This window comes from Prosopis cineraria, unplaced genomic scaffold (genome assembly GCF_029017545.1).
Source record: "Prosopis cineraria cultivar Desert tree isolate PC_DT_omini unplaced genomic scaffold, ASM2901754v1 PC15, whole genome shotgun sequence".
NCBI lineage: Eukaryota > Viridiplantae > Streptophyta > Magnoliopsida > Fabales > Fabaceae > Prosopis > Prosopis cineraria.
Genome location: NW_026555346.1, coordinates 3,460,961 through 3,486,550, shown reverse-complemented (window position 1 = coordinate 3,486,550; position 25,590 = coordinate 3,460,961). Strand labels below are relative to the sequence as shown.

Below are 25,590 nucleotides of genomic sequence, written 5' to 3'. Positions count from 1 at the left end.
TTTCCTCCTCCAAGTGTATACTTGTGTATTAGGCCTTTAATATAGTATTTTGGACTCCCAGCACTTATTATAGTCTCTTGAGTATAAGTATCTTCACTTAGATTTTACTCCACTTAGATAACTTGGCTTTTGGTGATTTGATGACATGTAATACCTTCTAAGACATGGTATCAAGTTGTCACATAATCCAATAGTCTAGGATTGGATTGCGAAATAAGATGACATCTTAGATGTCAGTAATGACACCTAAGACATAGTTGTCATACATACTGCCATCTAGGACTAATTTGCCAAATAGGATGCCATATTAGACGTCACATAGGATGACATCATGGATACTAATTAGGTTGCCACATATGATCACATCATTTTCCTCCTTTTGAAGAAGAGTCATCCTTAACTCTTGAGGATCTTTCAATAATGAGCTTATATATTTATTATCTATTCTCATTACTGCATCATTAAATCTCTGTAATGGAGAATCAACACAGCTAGAAAAGAATGATTATGAATGTTAGTGGATAAAACTTTTTTAACCTATCTCTTTTGTTTGTCTTTCTCTAGCTCATATACACTCTCTTAAATATTTTCACTCAAATAACTCCCACTCATATTTTCACCTTTCTCTTTATGTTTGAGGGGATTTTCTTCAACCACAAGTATGGTATTTTGAATAAGAAAGTCTCCTTCTACACATTTATTTACGTTATTTTCAATATTCAAGTTTTCTTCTGCCTTTGTTGATTCAACTTCTAGCTCATTATCAAGGACAATGGTGGCCATAGATTCTACTCCTTTGAATTGTAGGTAGTTTTTGAACTCCTCTTTTTCTTGAGTTCTTACTTCTTATCTACTTGAGGTTACACTTGTAAAGAACAGACGGTAACTAAAGCTTCACTGGTTGATACACCTTTACCATCATATTTAGACTTAGATTCTTCTTGGGCCTTAGAATCCTTCAGTTTAGAGGTTGATTTTAAGTCCCTCCAATTAAAAGTTAAAGGTTTCAATTATTTTTTTTGAAACCTTTTCTTAATTTTAATGGCCTTATACACAAACTCTTCCTTATCTATAAAGGTATACATACCCATTTTGTCTTTGATTTTCAGCCTAAGCCCATTAATAATTCTAGCCATGGAAGCTTTATTATCTTCATGTACTGTAGCTCGCATTTTAAGTTAATCAAGATCATATACATTCTCCTTCATAATCATTGAACCTTAGTTAAACAATCACAGCCTTCTTTTTAATTCTTTGTAATAGCAGTCATGCACGTACTTAATTTTCATATACTTCTTAAGCTTTTCCCAAGACTTTAAAGGCTTTTTGTGTTAGAGTTGGTGCTTCATTAAGAAATCTTCCTACCATATTAGTGCATAATAAAAAAAATTGATGAGTAGCAATTTTTACCTCGTTTTTACTAGGTATGTTATTGAATTGAAAGATTTTCTCAATTTTAAGTTCCTAATCAAGATAGATATCTCAATTTGGATTACCCTTAAATGATGGGTATTTAATCTTTTGGTCGGAAAGGTCAAATTTAGCTTGAGATTTCTTCTTCTTATTAGTGGATTGAACTTCTTCTTCATTATAAGAAGAACGGCTTTCATCTCTTTAGGAAGCTATGGATTTTATTTCTCTAAGTTCTTTTTTGAGTTTGGTAAGCTTCTCTTGGAAAGCCTTAACACAATCAACTTTAGGTTTTTGAAAAAAGTTTTCCCTTGAGCGAAAATACTCAATCATGATATACTTGAAAGTTTAATATAGCAAAAATAATAAAGTTTGAACCTTGCACGCTCGCTTATGTATTTCACTCAATAGAATATCACTCGTATTTATCACTTTGTCAATGTGTAATTAAACACTTTTCACTCAAATTCAATTTGGCAAAGTTGTAAGTGAGAAATGATATTGTGAGACAACAATTACGGTTAAACTAACGTTAAGTTACATAAGAAATGTAAAGATGAGACATAATAAGGTAAGTAAGATAAAATGAAATTAGATGGGATATGAGATTAGATGAGATATGATTTGATAAAATAAGATGAGATAAAAAATAAATTGAGATAATAGAAGATACAGTAGATAAGATATGATAAGATTCACCAAATTAAAAAATATACAAATTCTATTATCTATTAGATTGAATCTCTGCTCTTTCTTTTTTTTAACTATTTTATTTAGATATACTTTTCTTGTCAACTCTCTCCTTTTTTTTCAATTATCTTTTCCGTTTGGAACATGTTACTTTTTGTTTCAATCTAAATCTATAAGGGAAAGAGATCCAAGAATCAATAAGAAATCAAAAGATTTTTTATATATATAAGAGAACAAAAGGAAAAAAATATAAACAAATGAATAGATGAAAAAAAAATTGATGAATGATATATGGAAGAAAGGATGAACGAATAAATAAGATGAATACAATAAATAATGAAGAATAACGAAAGAACACAATGGAAGGACACAACCTAAAAAAGCAATCAAGGCTTTAAATATCAAATGATACGAGACAACCGAACGATAGCTTACAATAATTCAAAATCCTACAATGTGTTATCTTAAGGAGAATAACACTAATTGAAATATCCTTACAATTGAACAAATTCAATTCATAAATTCAAATTAAGTATGAAAAATATAAATGGCTTGACTATTTAAATAGACTTCTAAAAATTTAAATGATGCAATCTTAGTTAATCTAGGATTCCCAAGGGATAAGTCATATTCTAATGGATATATTTTATCGTTATTTGAATTAAAAAAATAAATTAATTATTTTTCTAAAATTAAATTTAAAATAAAATAAACTAATTTTCTAAAGATAAGAAAATTATAATAATTAAACTAATTGGATTCATGAGCATGAATATTTTGAATTAGGCCCAAGATGCTAAAAATCTTTCTTTGGTCTTCTAAAAATTTATTTGCCTTCAAGACTTCTTAATCGTTTAGAATATCCCTAGTTAATAAATTCATGACCTTTTTCGTCCTCTTAACTTTGGATCTAGTCATTGATTCTTCAATGTCCTAAAATGAATCAAATATACTATATGTTGGATTTTGATTTATCTCTTGATCCCTATCACAGTGTCACATCTCGAATCCCTGTGCAGTAATTTGACTTGCTCAATAAATAAATAAAAAAAGCTAGCATATCTTTTTTGATTTAAAAGAAAGTTACGACCATGCAAGAAAGCAATCATGTCATGCTACAGGTCATGAAGTTTCTGCATAAGATATGGGTCAATCATTAATAATCATAATATATAAATTTTTTTAGAAAACTTGGTGGGCAAACATATCCATGCACTTATTAATTTTTTTAAAAAAATATGATTAAAAGTAATCATTCAATATTTCATTATCAGATAATTGATTTTGTTAAAAAGTTTGAATAATAGACAATTCTCAATAAAATTGTGTTGAATGAGGAATCAAAGTAGATATTAATCTTGTTAAACTTGAAATTTTAATAGGTTGAGACCTTTTAGAATATCCAACGATTTTACAACAATGCTAAAATGATAATCAGAGAATCTCATAATCCATTACCTTTGTGCAGCATATCTTATTTTAAAAGGGTCATGCATGCACGCATCAAAGAACCTTATAATCCATTGCCTTTGTGCAGCATATCTTATTTTAAAAAGGTCACGCGCGCAAAGAGATAGAGAGAGAGAGTAACTACAAAACACACACACAAGAAGACACACCAGAAACTATTAAAACACACATACACATGCGCGTGCACGCAGAGAGAGAGAGAGAGAGTAATTATAAGACACACACACAAAGAGAGACAAGAGACAGAGAGAGTAATTACAAAACACACACACAAGAAATTATTAAAATCCAAACATTTATGATAAATTAGAATAAACTAACCACTCCACGAAATCTATCGAAGAGATTAATACACAAAATTTAAGAAACTTCATGATTATCAAAACCACATAAGACCTATCAGTCAACGAAATATCTAGTTTTTTTTTTTTTGGGCGAATGGGATAGATCAACATCGTTTACTCCTATGATTAGAAAATCATTGGTGACTGCTGATGTAAGCTAGAAGCTTAGACAGTTAAACTACAATATGGTTAGGCTAGGGCAGGATTAATATAGCTAGACTCATTGTCAACTCATTTATATATTATTGATAAATGTTGATGATAATTATAATGTAAATTTAATTAATAGACTTCAAGTCCTTATAATTTATCTCAACTTTAAATCAAGTCTATGTAGTTTATTTTATTTAAATTGAACCAAGAATATTGCTGTTTTTAAATTTTAAATAAATTAAAAATCATAAAACACCTCCAATTATCTTAACAAAATAAGAAAAAGTGATTAATTGATTAACTTATTTAAAAATAAAAAATTTTTCTTATTTAAGACCATGAATTGCATACCAAAGTTCTAAAAGAAAATTGCATTAGACCTTCAAGTTGAGGCAATTTTGAAAAATGTAATTACTACCTCAACAATCAAATCAAATAATTACAATAAAGACCACCTATTCCTTCTAAAATATGCCTTAAAATAAAGACATAAGGGAGTGTTTTAAAATATATTTATTTAATCAAAATAAAGTACCGCCTCAACTAAAATATTGTCCAATTCAACTCTGGAAACATTGAAAAACGTACATTTTCAGGCATTAAAAAAGGCGCAGTAGCTTGAATTCAAATTCGACACTCACTCACATATTTAATATTTATCAAGTTATAAATGAAAATCAGCATTGATACTCTGGGTGCAATAGATATGCAGGAAGCGAAATATAGCGCGCGCGCGCGCACGATATATATATATATATATATATTTGCCTGAATACAAAGTACTTTTCTTTTTTGGACAACTGAATACATAGTACAAACTTTAAGGAAGACAGAGGTTACATAATTTATACGCCCGATGAGTCTCATGCCGAGCACCAGTCCTTTGAAAATTAATATTGTCATCATATATACAACTTCTTTACAAGGAAACAGCTGATGGTGCCCTAAATTCTCGCAGGTATTGCCACAAGAAGGAAAGCTTCTGTTCCGTGCTTCCTCCGAGTATGAGTATAATGAAATCCAAGCCCCTCTATTACAAGTAAACGCAAGCAACGCTCATCCACTGTACAGTTTACTCTCACTGCGAACGTACAGCAACGTCAAACTTTCCCCGCCAGAGCAGAGCACAACTTCGTGCCACACTAGAAAATAGTGGCCGGAGCCCTGTCGCTGATCTCCAGATACATTTTGCCATTCTCCTCAAATGCCCAGATACTTCGCGTGCAAAAGGTATCGGATAATGTGGATGTCAGCCTCAAGTAGGCATTAAAAAAGTCAAGGAATCCATCGCTCTACCCATTGCGCTCCTCTGGTTCACTAGTAAATACGTCCTGCTTAGATCGCTTGTCATTAGACAAGCAATCAGCAGGAACATATGCATATCCTTTAGGTAACATTGAATTCTTCATTGATGCTTCGTCTGACGTCATAACCAGCTCTTTTCCAAATGTCTCTTGATGCTGTAAAGCATAATATGCCATAACCAATTCAACAACCACCAACTAATTTGTTACGTTTCCAACCAAAAAAAAAAATTAAAAAAAAAAAAGGAAACACAAACTCAGACATCCAAATCAGTGACTCTTTGCAGCCAAATTCACCTTTCTTGATTTTGATCTCCATCCACTGTCATCCGAAAGATTTCTTGATATGATGGAAGCTCTGTGAGGAATCTGCTTGCCCGAAAACTGCACCCTCTCAGGATTCTTATGATTATAATGGCTTTGTGAAGTTGAACAGTCATCTTCCAACTTTGGGTCACTGTCCATGGTAACAGCCACATGTAATCGACGCTTAGCAGACACTGAGCTGTCCACAGTTACATCATCCGACCTTTGGACAGCTTCACTGCATGATCTGTATCCCTCCGTGTTCCCTTTAAGGGATGTCGTAGCTGATTCTGAACTACAATCAGGAAGGATGAAAGGGCTATGAACCAAGACAGACCTAGCAACATGATCTCTTTTCAAGGCAAGTATGTCGTGTGAACATAGAACCAATTCCCGCTGAAAATATTCACAAGAGGGATGGCCAATCATCAACAAAGGCAGCAGACAGTTGAATAAGCATAACAAAAATCAGAGATGTAAGACTCTAACTGAAAAAAACCAAATAGAGAGAAATTTCAACTAGAATTTAGCAAAACCCAATGTTATTGGTGTGGAAAGTGGGCTGATGGTGCACAGGCCCATTAGCTAACTCAACCTAACCCTAAACTTAGTCTTATTTTCTGTTATAATTTTCTCTGCTGATTCTTAGGGATTAGATATTATTTTATTCTATTTTGTTCTGATATGATATTATCATATCTACCTGTACTCTATATATATGCTTTTCTTCTTTGAATATAAGTTCGGTTTTCACAAAACCATCATGGCATCAGAGCTGCCGTCAGCCTGTACCCAGTGTCCTCCTTCATCCGTCTCTCACGTGCGCTCTTGCTCTCTGACGTAAATTGGCATGCGTCTCTAACTGTCAAGTGAATCTCTGCCCTAAGCGTCTGTTCGTCTCTGTTCTGAGCGTCTCTGTCTGACACAGCGTCCTGCATCTCTGTTCGTGTTGTTCTGACGTAACTCGCAAGCCCATCAACATCCTTTGTCTTTGTTTTTTCAATCACAAGCTGCGAGTGCAAAAGGGTGCTATGTTCACCCAAGTAGTGACATATTGAGGTATTCCGTTCCTATGTCACTACGAATGTCACGTTTGTCAAATCACTACCTTTCTTTCCCAAAATACCCATTTAGGGGGAGAATGATGGTGAATGGCTAATTTGTGCCACTAATAATGGTCATTCAAATAATATACAAATCAGTAGTCCTAGTGTGAGCCCTCATACATTACAAGACCATTCCTCCACTATATTTATTCTAGATCCCGAGCCTGAAACCAAGCCCGAGCCCTAGCCCAATTTTGAGCCCGAGCCCGAGCCCGAGCCCAATCCTGAACTATGCTTGGATGAATTAGTGACAGAACAACCTGAACAGCACATCAATAGTGAAGATCCCATTGTTGCTCTAAGGCGAAGTCATGATTCTCAAACTAGGGGTAATCTTGAAGATCTTCAATGGCCTATTGCTCTTAGAAAGGCAAGAGGAGTTGCACCAGACACTCCATGAGCAGGTATGTCTCCTATGACAGACTCAATTCTCAATTTAAGAACTTTATTGTTGCTATTGATAGAGAGAATATACCTAAGACTTTCGAGGAGGCCATAATTGATCCTAAATGGAAGGCAACTATTGATAAAGAGTTGAAAGCTCTAAATACAAATCAGACATGGAAAATTGTGGAGTTGCCTCCAAGAAAGTCAATTGTAAGGAGCAAATGGGTTCTCACAAAGAAATATAATCTTGATGGTAGTCTCAATAAATATAAGGCACGATTAGTTGCAGAAGGCTTTACTCAAACGTATGGCATTGACTATCAAGAAACTTTTGCACCGGTGGTGAAATTCAATACTATAAATGTTCTACTTTCTCTTGCTGCTAATTTAGACTGGCCATTATTTCAATTAGATGTTAAGAATGCCTTTTTAAATGGGGAATTGGAAGAAGAAGTGTATATGGAGATTCCATTAGGACTAAGAGGTCCAGAAAATGTAGGTAAAGTATGTAGGTTGCACAAGTCACTGTATGGCTTAAAGTAGTCACCCAGGGCTTGGTTTGAGAAGTTTACCCATGCTGTAAAGGGATTTGGCTATGTTCAATTTCAGGCTGATCATACACTATTTGTGAGACAGTCTGGTCAGTGAATAACTACTCTAATCAAATCGTGTATGTGGATGATATAGTGAAACTAAAACAACGCTTGGCTAACGAATTTGAGATTAAAGACCTTGGAAATCTAAGATATTTTCTAGGTCTGGAGGTTGCTCACTCTTCACAAGGCATTAATTTATCACAGAGAAAATATATCCTGGATTTACTCAAGGAAACTAGAATGTTGGGGGCAAGATCTGTTGATACCCCAATGGAACTAAATTGTAATCTGGAAGTGAAACCTGATGGGAAGGCAATGAATAAAGAAAGATATTAGAAATTGGTGAAAAAACTCATATACTTATCTCACACAAGACCTAACATATCCTTTGCAGTAGGAGTGGTGAGTCAATTTGCAAGCAATACTCGGAACATATGGAGGCAACATACAGGATTCTTAGATATTTGAAAACCACAACTGGAAAGGGTTTTTTCTTCTCAAAGGGGAATAAGAAGAATATAGAAATCTATACAGATGGCAGTAAGAGAGCGCTGGGATCAGAAAAAGTAACAGATGTGGAAATTTACATTGATGCAGACTCGGCAGAAGCCACCTATGATAGGTGATCCACCACTGGATATTGCAAATTTGTGTGGGGCAACCTGGTTATTTGGAGGAGCAAGAAACAACCAATTGTTTCCAAAAGCTCGGCAGAAGCTGAATATAGAGAATTAGCTTTTAAAATTTGCAAAGGTATATGGGTTGTACAACTACTGAAGGAACTTGGTATAGAAATGAAGGTTCCTATAAAAATGTGGTGTGATAGTATGGCAGCTCTCAAGATTGCAAACAATCCTGTTCAACATGACCATACTAAGCATGTTAAAATTGATAGGCATTTCATCAAAGGGAAAAATTGAAGCTAAAATCAGAGATCTGGCATATATTCCCTCAGGAAATCAAGTTGCACATATGATGACCAAGCCTCTTGTTAGAGCAAATTTTGCAGAGATGATAAGGAAGCTAGGAATGATCAATATCTATTCGCCAGCTTGAGGGGGAGCGTGGAAACTGGGCTGATGGGGCACAGGCCCATTAGCTAACTCAACCTAACCCTAAACTTAAGTCTTATTTTCTGTTATAAATTTCTCTGCTGATTCTTAGGGATTAGATATTATTTCATTCTATTTTGTTCTGATATGATACTACAATCATATCTGCCTGTACTTTATATATATGCTTTTCGTCTTTGAATAAAAGTAAGTTCAGTTTTCACAAAACCATCAATTGGAATGCTAGAAGGTTAAACAAATGAACAAATCTCAAATACACTGCAGTGACAGAACCAATGGAGTACAATACCTTCCTGTTCACAATTTAAAAGAGTTACCTTTATCTTTTCACGTTTGACAATTCTTTCACAAAGGAGACGTAATCTCTCTAACTCAACCTGCACAAGAGAATTCACACAATCACCCTAGCCACTTGATTAACTGAAAAAATAAATAAGCTACATCACCTATGACTGGCAACGCTTCTGATAGAGGCCGGGCTCATTATTTTACAAATACATAACAATACTCTTAAAAAGTGACATTCACTATAACCATGGCCATCATCATGTACAATCACTTTGATCCTTAACCTAATTAAACATAGAGCTATAGTCATTGACTAGTTATTTGGAGTTCAAAGGTTCAATCACTTTTAACAAAATTAAAATAGAAAAGTGAATTGGGCATGCAGATGAGCCCATATCAAGAAGCAAGTCAATATAACCCTGGACAATACCAGCCCCTACGATACTGTGTCCAAGTTAGGGGGGAGTGCATCCTCATGCACAAGCAATTTTACCTTATACCATTTCCCAAATCTCTATTATTCCTTCTCCACATCTCCCATAATAGTCAAAATCTAACCATTTATAGTCCCAACAACTATTGAGTATCTCTAACCTCGGAGACGGGAAAAGAATAAGCAATTATCAGTGGTAGTCAAAAGTAAATGCCAGCATGCCTAGCCATGGCGTTTTATTTATTGTAGGTCACAAGGTTAACATAAGGATTGTCACCCTAACAACATCAGTTGGAGAAGGGGAGGGCTATAGCTACAGCAGAACAACTTCACTCCAAAAACATATTTATAAATTTCTTTTTTGAAGAAAAGAATGGGTACCATCATACAGACAATAAAAGGCAACCTCTTAATGAACAAAATCATCTGAATTCTGTCGAACCCAAGTACCCAAAAAATGGAGTCATGCACAGTGCACCACATAGCCTTCAGTTACAAATGACTATCCCTTCAACGAGCAGAATGTCTGCGATTCCTTTACTTTATTATCTCTGATGTCCAAAGATGCAACAAATATAACCAATATTCAAAAACTTGGGACAGCCACAGATTCAGGGCCAACAACTCTATGTATAAATATCAAAATATTGACAAAACATTGTGACTAGAGATTCAGAGTACTAAATAAAACAAATGTACATTTCAAACTAATGTTTCAGGAGCAACTTCATTTCAAACTAATGTTTCAGGAGCAACTTTGAGGAAAGATGGAAGGAGAAATCTTACCCTAATTCGCTTGATACTTTTTAACTCTTCAATTCCATGTTTTTGGCTCTCAGCCTGAGCAATTGAGAAATAATGACATAAGGTACAATTATCCCAGACATTCAATAAGAATATTTTACCAATAAAAACAGACCTTTGCCCTCTGATCTGAACCATGCTTTTCACAGTAAGCCCTGTGCTGCAGCTTGCCACCGGCAGCCCTCACATTCATGTAAAAACCAGCACTTCTAGCGCAGGATGGATGAAATGTGGTCTGACAATGGCCATAGCTACACTGCATTCACCGCATAAAGAACTGCTTAGAAATCATGAATCAAGATAATTAATTCCAAAAGACCATGGCTATAAGATAAAGTCAGAAAAAAAGCGTGGGGGGAGATTTTGATGTCATCATTACTTTTAAGCATACACCATGCTTGCGGCGGCAGATGCAACAAGTGTCAACTCCTTTCAACAGAGTTTCCTGGCATTCAACACTAAACATCGTAAGTATTAGAGTAATCGCATGCTCAAATTTTAAATAGCTTAGGGAAAGGGACAGGTTGAAGTTACATGTCTTGTGTCAAAATATTTCCAAAACATCAGAAATCTTATATTCAGTGATAGCACATACCATTCCTTCAACAGCATTTACTTGTCCTCTTCTGAAAGTCGACTCCAAAACCCACTAGAACATATTAAATATATCAGTATGTCACACTCACGCAAAGTAAGACATTGAAAATGGAAAAAAGTGCCCCCAAACAAGTAGCTCAAATAACCTCAGCACAAAAGGCATGGACCCAATGACCATCTGAAGACTTCCTGTAAGCACCGGAAGTACCACCACATATCCCACATTCCGCAACAAAATAAGGTTTCTCCCAGGAATTTATAGAAGGTTGCCCAGATACTCTAGATGATAAATCTTCACACAATTCACAGTACCATGGACCTGTAAATTCCTTCACACTACGATAGCAATCCAAGTGAACAGCAACCTGAAAAAGAGAACTTTATTAAGAATAACATATCATATGCTAATTTCCTGAAAATCAAAAAGGTTTGCAGCCTTAGAAAAATCCAAGCGAACAGCAACCTTGCAACCGGAGCAGATAAGAATTGGGTTCAATATAGTTTCAGACCGTCTACATGTATCACATGATTTGGGATGTTCCTTAGAAAAATCTGCAGCTGGCAGACCGAGATCTGAATGTTTTCCTGATGAAGTCCTAACCATAGCTACTCTTGAAAGTGTTTCTTTTGCCCGCGGCATTGGCTGAGAGAAAACACCAGTCCTCCCACTGAAAGTGTGCTTTAACAAATTCTGAAAATAAATATAATTGAATGTTAATAACAACCACAAATAATGTCACCTTAAGATGAGAAATTTTATTAAAATATAAACTTGTATATTTAACCTCAGGCAGTACAGATTCTTCAAAGGCATCCTTCCGTAATGAAGAAACCCTAGATGATGATGCTGCTGCTGCAGTTGCAGCAGCCAACACTGCTTGTGCTTCCTTGTGCCTTCTCTCTTTTCTGCCTTGCTTTATTGCTTCCCTAAGATCACGGAGATACTCGTTAACAAGTACAGCATCCCACCTTTGCTGGTGTGTTGTGTCAATCTCCTGCGGGAGACTCCTAGCTATACTTGCAATTAAATTATCTGCAATTATAAAGGAAAGCACAATCACAAGTTAATATGATGTGTCAAAAACTAGATGGGATGCAATTATTTTAACTGATGAATTGATTTAAGAGTTCAATGATAAAGAACATACCAGCAAACTTCTTCCTTGCAACTGCATTCTGCAATAATCTATGTTGAAAATATATTAGTTCACCCTCCACTTCATCTTTCGGACAAGATTCTAATAAACCCATATTTCTAGCCATAACCAATTGCTCTGTATTTACTCTATCAGCCTTACAAATGTCACTGCAAGTTACTCCTGGATTTTGGTGACTAGAGCCACCACTAGCCCCTGAGGATCCATCCAAATGAAAATTTTCTTCCTCCCTTTGACCTGCCAAATGTCAAATCTATTATGACTGATCTGAAAAAAACAGTTAAAAAAGAAGCAAGGACTCAAATGCAGCTTAATCCAGAAAACCAAAAAAAAAAAAAAAGACTCAAATGAAACTCACATATAACATCCTTTGAAAGCACCCCATCATGAATCTGTGATAACTTTTTATGGACGTGTGGGTGAATGTACCAAGAGTTTCCTTCAATCTTCCTGCATAACAAAAAATGAATATGCTGATAGAAACATATCCCCTTGAACTGAAGCAGAAATATTGATAGAACTCATATCCCCTTAAGCTCAGTGTTAATGTTAGATAAAAGTCCTTAGTACACATATGCATCAAAAAACTCCCGACAACACATATTGTGACACATGCTAATAACATTACAAGATTTAAGATTATTTGAAATTCCAAACTTAACAGCAACCAAGATAAAATGCGAGAAACTACCCCACTGAACCCGCAACTAATTTGCATTCATATATTTGTTATCAAAAACAAACATTGGATTGGTGTCGTGCCAAAGAAGATTTCCATTTGACACGCCAATGCTTCATAGATACTATCATGATTATGATTGGCATAAAGGACTGGATGGGAGAGAATTTCAAACAGTAAGATTTCAATATACAGAGAGATGAAGTATGGCCAAAGTTGAAAATTAGACAATTAAAACAACCAAATGTCTCATAGAACCAAAGAGAAATATCCAATTTGAATAGCTCACATGAAACCAGAAGCAGGTAACTCTGCAGCAGAACAAGAAGAATGGTGGTGACCAGAAGAAATAGAATCAATAGCAAGCTTTTCTTCCAAAACACCTCCAGATAAGCCTATTTTGCCACGTTTATGTGCATTCCCTACATAACAACGTTACACAATGTAAATATAGTGAAACAAAATTCGATAAAAAGAATTTGAATATAGGGAAACTACAAGAATTCATAAGCACTCGTAAAAGTAACTCAGACAAATATGCAATGAAAATCAACTCTCAAATTTCAACATACATAAAACCATGCAGGCCCTATTTGGTACAAGGTATTGCATTTTAAAGCACTAGGGCTGGCCTTGGGACTGAGAATAAGTCTTAAAATGATGTTTGGTATATCATATGATTTAAAAAAATGATACTGGGATTAAACAACAAAAATTTTTTGCAAAAAAGACACAAAAACCCTCATCTTCCTTCCATTCTTGCTGCTGAACCCAAACTCATCCTTCCTTCCATCTTCATCGTGCTTTAATTTGCCTCAGGAAACTCAAGAAAACATCATCGTGCTTTAATTTGTGTCAGGAAACTCAAGAAAACAATACAGATCCGAGTTCAAAACATCCATATCAAAGTTTGAAAATCCATATTCATCTCCATTCTTCTTCATGCTACTCCCAATCACCAAAAAATTTTCAGATCTGTGAGGCACCGTTCCTCTTCTTGGTTCATCCTCCGAGAGACACAGATCAACCCTGCCAAGAAATTTTCACCCCTCCATCCTTCCTTTTCTTTCTTTCTAGGTGTCATTGGTCCGCTGCTTCATCAATTCACTCAACTGTTCCCCTGGGTCACCATTAGTGTTCTTCCTCCTCCTGGTTCAAGCTTCACTGTTGTGCCTCTGTGTGGTTGTGGGAAGCATCACCATCACCTTTATCACTGTAAGGAAGGGTGGAGGGCAGAGGAAGAGACAAGAGATGGGTGCAGGGTAGAAGGAGATGGGAAACGGGAGGGATCAAGAGCATTTTGGTCAGGAAATAATCAATCTCAAGATTTATTTTCCAATACCAAGGGGTGGGTGGCATTGAGTAATCCCACCTAGGTGAAGCCATACCTTGTGAGATGGGACGGGGATTAAATTTCCCATTACCCCATGCCAAACATGAAAAGGAGGCATTACCCAATACCAATTCCAATCCCACCCCCTTATTCCTGTTTACCAAAGAGGCCGTAGTTCTAAGTAGGAAAAAAAAAATCAGCAAGAAGACATAAGCTTGTATCTCAACCATAGTTTCATTATGAAGCCATACCTTGTGAATCAGAAAATGCATCCTCAGACTTGGTTAATTTCTGCACAAAATAAAAGTACACGCAAATAAAAAAATTATGAAAAAGTAAAATTATTTTCCACCTAAGTGAAGCATGTAGCATAGGAAAGAAAGCTCTGAAGAGTCAAAACTAAAGTATAAATATACCTCTCAATTTTTTACCGCAACAAGTACATGAACTAAGTGAATATTGCATGTTCACTTCCAATAAGAATCACATTGCAATTACAATATGCCGAACAAGTAAATAGACAAGAAAAATTAGAAAATCGAAACACCATAAACCTATCAAATGACCATCAAAGCTTTGCACAACTTGGCTCACTCCCAAGTCAAAATATCATCAAGAAAAATTGGTGTTGGACGAAAATCAAGTAAATAATTATTCAAATTCCATGATGAGTTAAAATCCCATGTTGGATAATATGCCCATATACAGAAAACCCAGACAACCTAGCTCCCATAAACTACAAGAACCCCGCAACTAGTGCTGAATACTAGAGAGTGGAGAGCAGTGAATGAGTCAAAAGATAATGAGAGTGAAGTGAGTTAGCCAGTTAGGGTTTTTATCAGAGATTATATCATGATGAAGCAGCATGCTGTGCAGGAAAATATAAAAGGGGGAAGACAACCGAGCTTGACAAGCCACCCGAGCTAGGCTCTTGGCTTTAGGTGCTCGCGATTCTCGCCATCTCACTTCAGGTGCTCGCTGATCTCAATCACTCTACTTCAGCCTTCAGGTACCTCTAATTATCTAATTCTTGTATAATATACTATGATTCTTGCATACTATTCTTTGATTCTCAAGTTGAAATTAGACCTAGCCCTTGTATAATATTATCCCCACTGCAATGGTCTGCATAACTAGCAACTTAATATTATCAAATAGGATGGCTTCCAATTTGATATGATGCTTGTATAATAATAACAAATTTTTTATTGTTCCATTAAATATGAGTATATTAAATTCCCTCTTCTTTCAGGTATGCCATGTTAGGGGTGTTCATAGGCTCAGTTTGATTTGGTTTTAGGCAAAAACCAAACCGAACCAAACTAAAACCAAACCGAACTGAAACATTCAGTTTACACATATATGGGACCTAATCAGTTTTTATGGAGCTCGGTTTGGTTCGGTTTTATTTTCGGTTTGGTTCGATTTGGTTAAGGTTTAGATCAGGTTTCGATGCACTTATTTGATTTTTTTTTCTTTCCATCTTTATAATGGTGCAGTGTATTAGAATTAAATCTAATTCTTTTTGGCTTTTTTTTTTCATCAATAGAGATATAAAAATATAATAAAATTTTAATGTATTAACAATAATTAATCATAAAAATTGATATCAGTTTATAAGATTAAAATTATTTAATATTATGCATTTCCATTCAAGTCTTTTAAAAATGTTTATCTATGTATTTATATTTTAATAAATAATAAAAACCTTATTATACAAAATTCAAAAAAAAATGCTTCTTGTAGATAAATTGAATGCGCAAGGCTTTCAAGTTGCAAATAATTAAATGATAGTCATAACATGATTATGATTATTATAATTATTTGATGTTATGCATTTCCATTCAAGTCCTTTAAAAATGTTCATATATTACTATGAAAAATTCAAAACAAAATGTTTCTTGTAGATAAATGGTTTTATATTTTATAAATAAATAAGTAGTATTTTTTTTTAATCAAGTCTGGTTCAGTTCGGTTTCTAATACTCAAAACCAAAACTTGAACCGAACCAATCAGTTCCCATATCATAAAAACTTAAACAGACTTGATTGTTATTCAGTTTTGATCGGTTTCTTTCGGTTTGGGTTGGTTTGAATCAGTTTTGAACACCCTTATGCCATGTGGTGTGCAGTAGATCTTCCTTGAGAATTCATGATAATATACAGCCAAAAGATATTAAATTTCCTCTTCTTTCTCGTGTCTTCTTTGAAATTTGATCTTATGACTATATCAAACCTGTAAGTCCGACTCCCTTAATTTGATCTAATGCTTGTATCATATTATCAAATATCACGACTTCCAATTTGATCTGATGATAGATGATGAAAAGGAGGATTTGGATGTAGATTAAGATTTTTATCTTCATCTCTAATTTAGACTTCTAAACCTCTTTTACTTATTTTCTAGAATTTGTTTGATTTGGATTTTTTAGATTTACCTTGAATTTAAAAATATTTTCATTTTCCCCAAAAAGGGGCTTAAAGACCCAGCCCTAAACCATTTGAATAAAGGCTAGGACTCAAAAAAAGGGAAATTTTTGGAAAACCAGGCTTAAGGGCAGGGCCCACCCACTTCCCATCTCTATAATAAATAGCATAGTCCCACTAGGACACCACTATGAGATATCCCAAAATCCTAACAACGAAATACAAAATCCCAACACATCACTCATAGAATAACCCTAAATTCCAAATTAAGGACCCAGACAACAATAACGTGCTTAATGAATTAGCCAAGAAATAATTAAAATACCCTCATACAGCATCAACAAATGTCCAAAGCCAAACAATGTCATTGAGACACAGCATTCACAAGACAGACCACCATCACTTTCATGCTGTGCATTCTAAAATATTTCCACTAAAATTAGAGGAAGCTCAGGAACATGAAATGTGTGAGAGAGAGAGAGAGAGAGAGAGAGCGCAAAAGAAAAACAGAGTTTCATAGCATTTTCAGAGTCTTGGACAAGTAAATAATCCGACCAAGCATTTAATAAGCAGCTCGTTCAATTCCGGATCGCACCCTTTGTACAAGTGCCACAAATTGATATAGTAAAATTATAATCAAAATCAAGTACAGATTAGGAAGGAGCGAACAACAAAAGAGTGCAACTTTAACACGCATTTCCAGAACTCAGATTATATGTGACTCCAATGTCACAATGCTAATGAAACCTACTATGATTGGGATATAAAACAAATTTGAGTTTTCTTATCATGCATTTATTTTTTTAAAAAGTTACAAAACATTCAGAATTATGAATTAAAATATCCAATTAATCTAGGCTTCAAAAAATGATAACTACTACAAGAAAAAATTACCGTTTCAGTTGTATCAGGAATGGATGCCTCATTTGATGTTTCAGAATTTTCATGTTCAGATTGACCTCCTTTGACCTTGTCCATTAGCACTCCGTTCTCACTAGAGATCACCCCAGGTGAACATACCGCTTTGTTATCTTTCAAAATCCTGATATTACCGGTTGTTCTTCTCCTTGATGGCACTGACTTAACGGCAACAGGATCCGGCAACTCAGAGTCTGATATCTGTGGAGTATCAGAACCATCAGTGATTCCAATTTCACCCTTGGATGAATTGGCAGGCTTGAATTTGACTTTCAAACTTTTCTGAAATGCATTAGTATATACATGAGCTTTTAGCCAATTGACTATTTTGAGTTGCACATCAGGGGCCATGCAAGAATCCTGAAAGAAGAAAAAAGAGAAAACTACAAGTTAAAGCAAAAACACTCAAGCACCACTTGCTGCATGTTAGACTGAAAATATTTTAAGCCTTACGTTAATATTTGCACTTAAGGAATCTGAAGAAATGCCAATCTCCAAAGCTACATCTTTCAGATCAACTTTTCCTCGATCTATCAACTGCCAGGGAGCAACTTTGAGTTTCAGGATTCACATCACGATAATTACACTATATGCTAAACATGCAAACGAGTTTAATTTTGATGCAAAATACCTTTTTCAAAACAAGTGCAAAACCAAGGGAGTCAGGTGCATTGGCAATCTCATCAGACCTCCCCACCACTGCAGTATCATTTAGTTGTGGCAAACTACTGCATTCTGATGTTTCGTGAGCATGTAACTGACAATCAGACAACACTTCATCTGGTGGTTCACTATGACTCAATTTATCAGGACTACCATCACAAACTATCCCAACATTGCCTCCATTTTGGCAACCAATTTTCAAATTGTAATGCCTGCCGGCTGGAAGGCTGTCAGCAGAAGATAAATCACTACCAAAACCTACAGAGCCACCTGAATGCAAGATGGCACTGTGCTTGGAACAGAAAGCCCGCAACTCGATCTGATCATACAAAACACATGAGAGCACATAATCAACTCCTCAAACAAGGCTGGGATACTTGTGATTAAAAGGGGGGGAAATGATGCTAAAAATGTAGAGCTGTTCCTAAGTTGATCCTAAACATCTTGTTTATTTTTCCTTTCCTTTCTTCATTAGGATGGAAAAAGAGAATTAAGGTTTGGTGTTTCTACAAATCAAGCACACTCACATTGTCATGACCATTTTTTGCCCAAACCTCCATCCTGTGGCTAGCTTCCCTAGCACATAAAGGATGGAAAGAAGACCTGCACGATCCTGTAACATCACCCAGCAGCAAGGAATTATAAGCTATTAAACAAGAACTTGAACTGTACTACACAATGAAGAACCTCAGCACCAACCACCAGAGAACACAACAAAGCTAACAATTGAAAATAACTACCACTCAGAAGTATGGAATCAATGAATTCCAGATACAGCTATCAATACATCAAACTACTGATGGTTATAAAGCATATCTGAAACATGATACTTGAAAAGGAGGGGGGAAAGCAGCATTTATATGCGGGAAAACTACATAAACAGAACTGAACCACAAATGGCATACTACAAACCCCTCCAATGGACCCTTTTTGCACACCCTCTAGAGGGCCACTTTTGTAATCCACTTCAAAACCATAAAAGAAATGCTATACTGCAAAATATAAACATATTTATCAACTTATGAAACTTTTAGTGCTGTTGTCAGAACAACTTTGTTTTAAGAGCACAAACAACCCAGCTTTCAGCAATAGAACTTTCTCCTCAGTTGACATATATCACATTGTTGTTTACACGAAGTATGATATAACAAGGAAGTAAATGAAGTCCTCAAGAACAATAAAATCAATGCATCCTTCAATCACACAGAAAGAGACCAATGTGACCATTCCAAGTCAAATTGAACAACAATAACCCTTGCAAAAGATAAACGAAAACAATTTCTTCAATAGCACATAAAAAATGATTGATGAAGAATAGCCCAGCAGAAATGGACAAAAAAATTGACTCTGCTGCAAACCTGCCATTTTAAGCAGGGATTGTTTCCCTTTATACAATAGATGCAAAATATCATGTTTTGGCCATTTTCACCCTTCATCTTGAAGATGTTATGCATTAAGGCTCAAAGTTAATTAGCAAAATTCATATTGGAATGGCATCATGAACCCAATAAGATGTAACATTATCACCCACAGAAAGACTGATTCAAAACACAAGATGCATCTAGTCTGCATCATAAAGAAGTAAAACTAGCAGCTACCTTTTGAAAACCAAATCCATAAACATCATATTTCCACTTTAGCTTAAAACATAGCCCCATCTCTCATCCGAAGGTCATTTAAATGTCATTAGAAGCAGAGTTAAAAAGCACTCCCCCTACTTCAAGTCTATGCTCTGATTAAAAAAAATGTAGAGATTTAGGCAGCTTTTGGCATATAGGCATCCTAATTATAAAGGACTCTGAAACCTATATATATATATAATATCAATGAATGGATCATGAGATATACAAAATTATAAAATAGCATACTGTTGGGATATATACAACGCTGAAGTTTTAAATTTTTCATAATTGCTACATCCAAAGATCTTGTTAATAGGTTTCAAGTGCTTGGCAAAACTAAAGAATGCACATACCAAACATCACCTAAAAGATTCTTCAAATTTCAATGTATCTCATCATAGTTTGGCCACTATAATGATAAATGAGTACCAATGCACACATTATCTCTTGGTGTAACAAACTTAGAACCTCACAGAAAAGGAAGCAAAACAAACACAGAAGACTACATAAAAGATGTGAACAAGAACCACGTCTTACAAAATGCTACTCGAATTGGAAATACAATATTGATATGCCATATTCTGCTACAAAAAATTAACACCTAAATAGAAGTATTTAACAAAATCTCCCTTGCCTATTCCCACAACTTAAATTGGTTTATCATAAAATAAATAAGTTTACTCAAATGTTTAACCAAATTGAAAACAACAACAACAACAACAAGCCTTTATCCCACTAGATGGGGTCGGCTACATGGATTGCAAGACGCCATTGTGCTCTATCATTTATTAAGCTTTTAGAAATATTATTAATTAAGAGATCACGTTCAACAATTTCCAAGAGTGTTCTCTTAGGCCTTCCTCTACCTCTCTTAATCGGACTCAAAGTTATATGTTCCACTCTTCTCACTGGTGCCTCCCTTGGTCTTCTTTGTACATGCCCAAACCATCTCAACCGATTTTCTACCATTTTTTCCTCAATAGGTGCCACCCTCACTTTTTCACGTATGTGCTCATTTCGAATTTTATCTTTACGTGTATGTCCGCACATCCATCGTAACATTCTCATCTCTGCTACTCCAACTTTATGCTCTTGCTGTCTCGTTAGAGCCCAGCATTCACTACTATATAACATTGCCGGTCTGATAGCAGTACGATAAAACTTTCCTTTAAGTTTATTAGGCACCCTACGGTCACAAATAACTCCTTTAGCTTTTCTCCAATTAAACCACCCAGCTTGAATTCTATGTGAAATATCTCCACTGATTTCGCCATCATTTTGAATAATGGCTCCCAAATATCTAAACTTTTCCACTTGAGGTATAATTTGATCTCCCAATTTCACTTCGAAATTATTTTCGAATAGTCCTTTACCAAATTTACAATATAAATATTCCGTCTTACTTCTACTCAGACGAAAACCTTTCGACTCCAATGTCCTCCTCCATAACTCAAGTTTGCAATTAACCTCTTCTCTTGTCTCTGCTATAAGAACTATATCATCCGCAAAGAGCATACATTTCGGGATTTCCTCTTGAATATGTTCCGTCAAAACATTTAAAATCAAGTTGAACAAATAAGGACTCAGAGATGATCCCTGATGTAGTCCAATCTTTATAGGAAAATCCTTTGTTTGACCACTAGGCGTTCTTATACTAGTTTTTACCCCCTCATACATATCTTGTATGGCTTTAATATAAGCAATCCGTACTCCCTTTTTTTCCAACGCTTTCCAAAGCACTTCTCTTGGTATACGGTCATAAGCTTTTTCCAAATCAATAAAAACCATGTGTAGATCTTTATCTTTACAACGATACTTTTCCATTAATCCCCTTAGTAGATAAATCGCCTCTGTAGTTGATCTACCTGGCATAAAACCAAATTGATTCTCAGAAATACTTGTCTCCAATCTCAACCTGTGCTCAATTACTTTCTCCCACAATTTCATTGTGTGGCTCATGAGTTTAATCCCTCTATAGTTAGTACAATTCTGAATATCTCCTTTATTTTTATAAATAGGAATTAATGTACTTCTCCTCCACTCATCAGGCATTTTCTTGGACCGTAAAATCACATTAAATAACTTAGTTAACCATCTCACCCCTTCTTCACCTAAACATTTCCACGCTTCGATAGATATACAATCAGGTCCGTTAGCTCTACCATTTGCCATTTTCTTAAGAGCTTCCTTTACCTCCTTATCACGTATTTTTCGATAGAATGACAAATTTTGTTCTCCTTCACCAGTTACTAAATCCTCCAAGTTACTAGATGAATCCTCTCCATCATTGAAAAGTTTAGAAAAATAAGTCTCCCATCTATTTTTAATTTCATCATCTGTAACTAAAATTCTTCCCTCTTCATCCTTAATACACCTTACCTGTTCTAGATCTCTTGATTTTCTTTCCCTACTCTTGGCAATCTTATAAATATTTTGCTCTCCTTCCTTCGTCTCAAGGTTCTTATAAAATTCTTCAAAAGCTTTGGAACGAGCTTCACCCACAGCTCTCTTAGTTTCCTTCTTAGCCATACGGTACCTCTCCCAATTTTCCTCATTGTTACACAAATGTATGGCTTTAAAACAGTTCTTCTTATACTTGATTTTGTCCTGTACACTATTATTCCACCACCAAGACTCCTTATCTCTCGGACCAGAACCTTTCGATTCTCCCAAAACTACTTTTGCAACCTCCCGTATCTTTTTAGCCATATCCTCCCATATGATGTTAGCACTTCCCTGAGAATCCCAAATTCCTTTATCCAAAAGATTTTGCTTGAAAATATCTTGCTTCTCACCTTTTAATTGCCACCACCTAATCCTTGGTGTTACTACTTGTCCACGTTTTTGGATTTTACTCATAATACACACATCAAGGACTAGGAAATTTAACTTAAACAATTGCAACAAAAATGATCACTCCAGTTAGTCTGAGTCAATAAATATTTATTGTTCTTGCATTTTAAGTATCATTCTGCATTTCTAAATTATCTGCCTTTGTTCAGTCCGATGTTTGCATTCATGATCATTACAATTCTTAAAGTGTAAGCCTGCACTTGAAAAACTACTCGCATAAAAACATTGCAAAGCTGATGAATTGACCAGTCTGAACCTTGATACAAACCTTTAAAGTTAATAAAATGCAGAACAGAAGGATCAAATGCTCATTAGCATTGGATAAAGTCACTCACATTCACTAAAATGAGTTCACAACACAAACTAGTTTCGAAATAGCACAAAATTACCAGACCATCTTCCATTAGCAAATGCCCCAAAATCCATTGATTATAGACAAATACAGGGATGTGACTAGTGACATGAAACAGCGGACATGTTTTCAAATCAGAGCTCTAACAGATACACAATGATCAACAGTTCCCAGACACTAGAATGTTCTCCAGAATACCAGCCTACAAAATAAAAATTGGGTAGTACCAGAGGGCAACAAAACATACCATGGCTACATCGAATACATGCGCCAAACTTCACCTTGCAAATATTACAGAATAATTTTTTCCGGGATTCCTGAACTCCTCCTACATTCATAATAGGCTCCATCTTCTTCAAATCCTCTATGTAAGCCTCAGGCATCCACAAACAACAAAACAAGTGAGCAAATTGCACAGACCCAGCACTTTCCTCAAGTCTATGAACAGGCTTTAAAGCACCACCCTTCTTTGGACAAAGCACACAAGGATGCACCATTTCACCGATGTAATCCTTTCGTTTGCACCAAGAGCACAACCAAGACTCGTCTGCATCATCTTGCACACCGTAGCACTTCTTATGAACTGCAACTCTACAAGTAACGCAGACAATTAATTGATTGGACTCTCTACTGGTGTCTCCCCTGCAGCAATAATGGCACAGTGGAAAGTCTCCGTCACAAGGATTAGCCATTAAAAATTTCTCCAACCCAGCTTCACCACCCAAAAGCTTCCTTCTCTTTGAAGGGCGCTCAGAAATGAGAGAAGTCTTATTCCTACATCCTAAAAGCCATTCTAAACTACAGGACGATTCAAAAGTACCGTAACCCCTGTCATCCTGAGCCAAAACTCCCGCTGCAACGCTGTTACTTTCCATAACACGATCTTCATTCTTCACAACCTCGCTATTTAGGTTTCCATCAGGCACCTTGTCATCCACGTAACAAGCTACATTTGACCTTGGAGCATTTCCCACTGGTGGAATAGAAAAACACTTCTGAGCAGCTAAACTAAAAGAGGACGATGCCTCCAACAAGTTGTCTATGTCCGGCAATTTCAAGTCTCTAAAGTAATCCTCAGTCTCAACCCAGATGTTTGAACCACGCGACTTCTCACATGCTCTAGACGATTTCTTGTCCGCCCCCGAATAGGACTTCTTGTGCCGCCTACGACTTTCAGAGTGGCGGTTTAAGAAGTTTGTCCACCTACTGGGCAGTGTAGGCACCGTCGACGTTGAAGTCTCTTCCGCAACGTCAAAAGGCGAGCGCTCACTGAGCGCTTTTATAGCCTGCGAGTAGTAATCAATTTCAAGTGCAGTGGAGTTATCAGAATTTCCCGGTCGGGTCCCCGGGGATTTAACCGGAACCGTCGAAACCGTGCAAGGCATGTTCTCGGTTCCGCAACCTCCTTCCGCACCCCTGCCCTCCATCTTCTTCCTCCGGTGACATCGGCCCCCGGTCATCGCCGGCAACAAACCAAATAACCACTTAAGCATACCATCGTTGAAATCCTAACCCTGTCCTATGTCCTGCTCCAACCTCGCTCAGGTTGCCCTTACCACTGTGCGGAACCCTGGCTCTAAAATCCTAATCAAACTTCGGTTTCCGTATTCACGTGCACAGTGTGAGGGGGAGGTTAGGATAAGCCCCGGTCTAGGGTTAGGGTTCAGTTATTCTGGTTCGTATTCTTTCGGATCCGTTTTTTAGACTAAATTGTTTTCTCGCAGTTCGATTTCGCTTTCAAGACCAGAAAGAAAAGAAAAATTAAAAAAGAAAGGGAGAGAGATTCGCGTTTCTTGCAGGCAGTGAGGGAGGTTCGTTTTGACAGATATTTTTATAAGCGGGTGTTTTCTACTGCTTTGCCGCCACAGGATTGCTTTCGTATACCATATATCAATTCACGCGTGGCATGTTTATGACGATCACCTCGTCGGTTCCCTCGGGTCCCCTGTCCAGTCTGGCAGTGTCAACAATTGCGACTCACGTGGCCCCAAAAAAAAAAAAAAAAACCATTTCAATAAAGACAGCATAAAACATTTTCAATCAAATATTATTTTTTAATAAAATAATTATTTATTTTTAAGTAAATATCATTTTTTATATTTATTTTAATTTAAAATATGATTATTTTATTTTTTTTAAACATCTAACATCTCACAAAATGTCTTAAATTTTAAGCAGAGGTTATTAATATTTCTTTTTTTTAAGCTGAATAGTGTATACATGTTATTTATGATTAATTAATCATTAATTGACAAGTAAGTATGTTCGAAAATTGGAATTGGAGATGGAAAAACTTCAAACAAATCACGCAACTCATTTGTAATGTGAAGCCCACGCCTAGGGGATGATTCTTTCCCCTTCCTTCCCAACCTCTTCTCCTTTTCTTTTTTGTTTCTAACCATGAGACCATAATTTTAGATAATCTAGATTGGATGTCTTTCAAACTATTTCATTTTATTTTACTTTTAATGTATTTTTAAATTGTTGTTATTAAATTTTATTATTTATAATTCTTATAATTTAATATTATAATAATAATAATTTTATAGGATATCAAATACGAACCGTCTAAATTTTAATTTAATAGTTAGAAAAGGAAAAATATGAAAGAAGATGGGAAGGAAGA

The 25,590-nt window shown here is 35.7% G+C and overlaps 1 protein-coding gene across 2 annotated transcripts; it reads right to left on the bottom strand.

Moving 5' to 3' along the window:
- Nucleotides 1-4,774: 4,774 nt before the first annotated feature.
- On the bottom strand, nt 4,775-24,719 carry LOC129294426 (uncharacterized). 2 transcript variants are annotated; one of them, XM_054932797.1, is made up of 20 exons: nt 23,212-24,719; nt 18,665-18,750; nt 18,106-18,456; nt 17,928-18,011; nt 17,778-17,834; nt 17,451-17,675; nt 14,382-14,421; nt 13,087-13,219; nt 12,477-12,568; nt 12,110-12,355; nt 11,747-11,994; nt 11,425-11,652; nt 11,108-11,326; nt 10,960-11,013; nt 10,744-10,809; nt 10,480-10,620; nt 10,347-10,400; nt 9,157-9,216; nt 5,669-6,073; nt 4,775-5,527 (listed from the first exon to the last, which is right to left on the bottom strand). In XM_054932797.1, exons 1-20 carry the CDS (start codon nt 24,455-24,457, stop codon nt 5,360-5,362), a joined length of 4,203 nt encoding a protein of 1,400 aa, XP_054788772.1. In that variant the 5' UTR covers nt 24,458-24,719; the 3' UTR covers nt 4,775-5,359. The 2 variants fall into 2 exon arrangements, with proteins under 2 accessions (XP_054788772.1, XP_054788771.1); XM_054932796.1 differs by having other exon boundaries at nt 17,451-17,834; nt 23,212-24,718.
- Nucleotides 24,720-25,590: the final 871 nt, after the last annotated feature.

What these genes read in the sequence shown, in the direction of transcription:
- LOC129294426 (XM_054932796.1), bottom strand. Translation starts at nt 24,457, where the DNA reads ATGCTTAAGTGGTTATTTGGTTTGTTGCCGGCGATGACCGGGGGCCGA. An exon ending in TTCCTGATACAACTGAAACG is followed by an intron (nt 14,422 to 17,450) that starts GTAATTTTTTCT and finishes TATTTTGTGCAG; the next exon opens with AAATTAACCAAGTCTGAGGA. An exon ending in TAAATGCTGTTGAAGGAATG is followed by an intron (nt 10,810 to 10,959) that starts GTATGTGCTATC and finishes GTTGAATGCCAG; the next exon opens with GAAACTCTGTTGAAAGGAGT.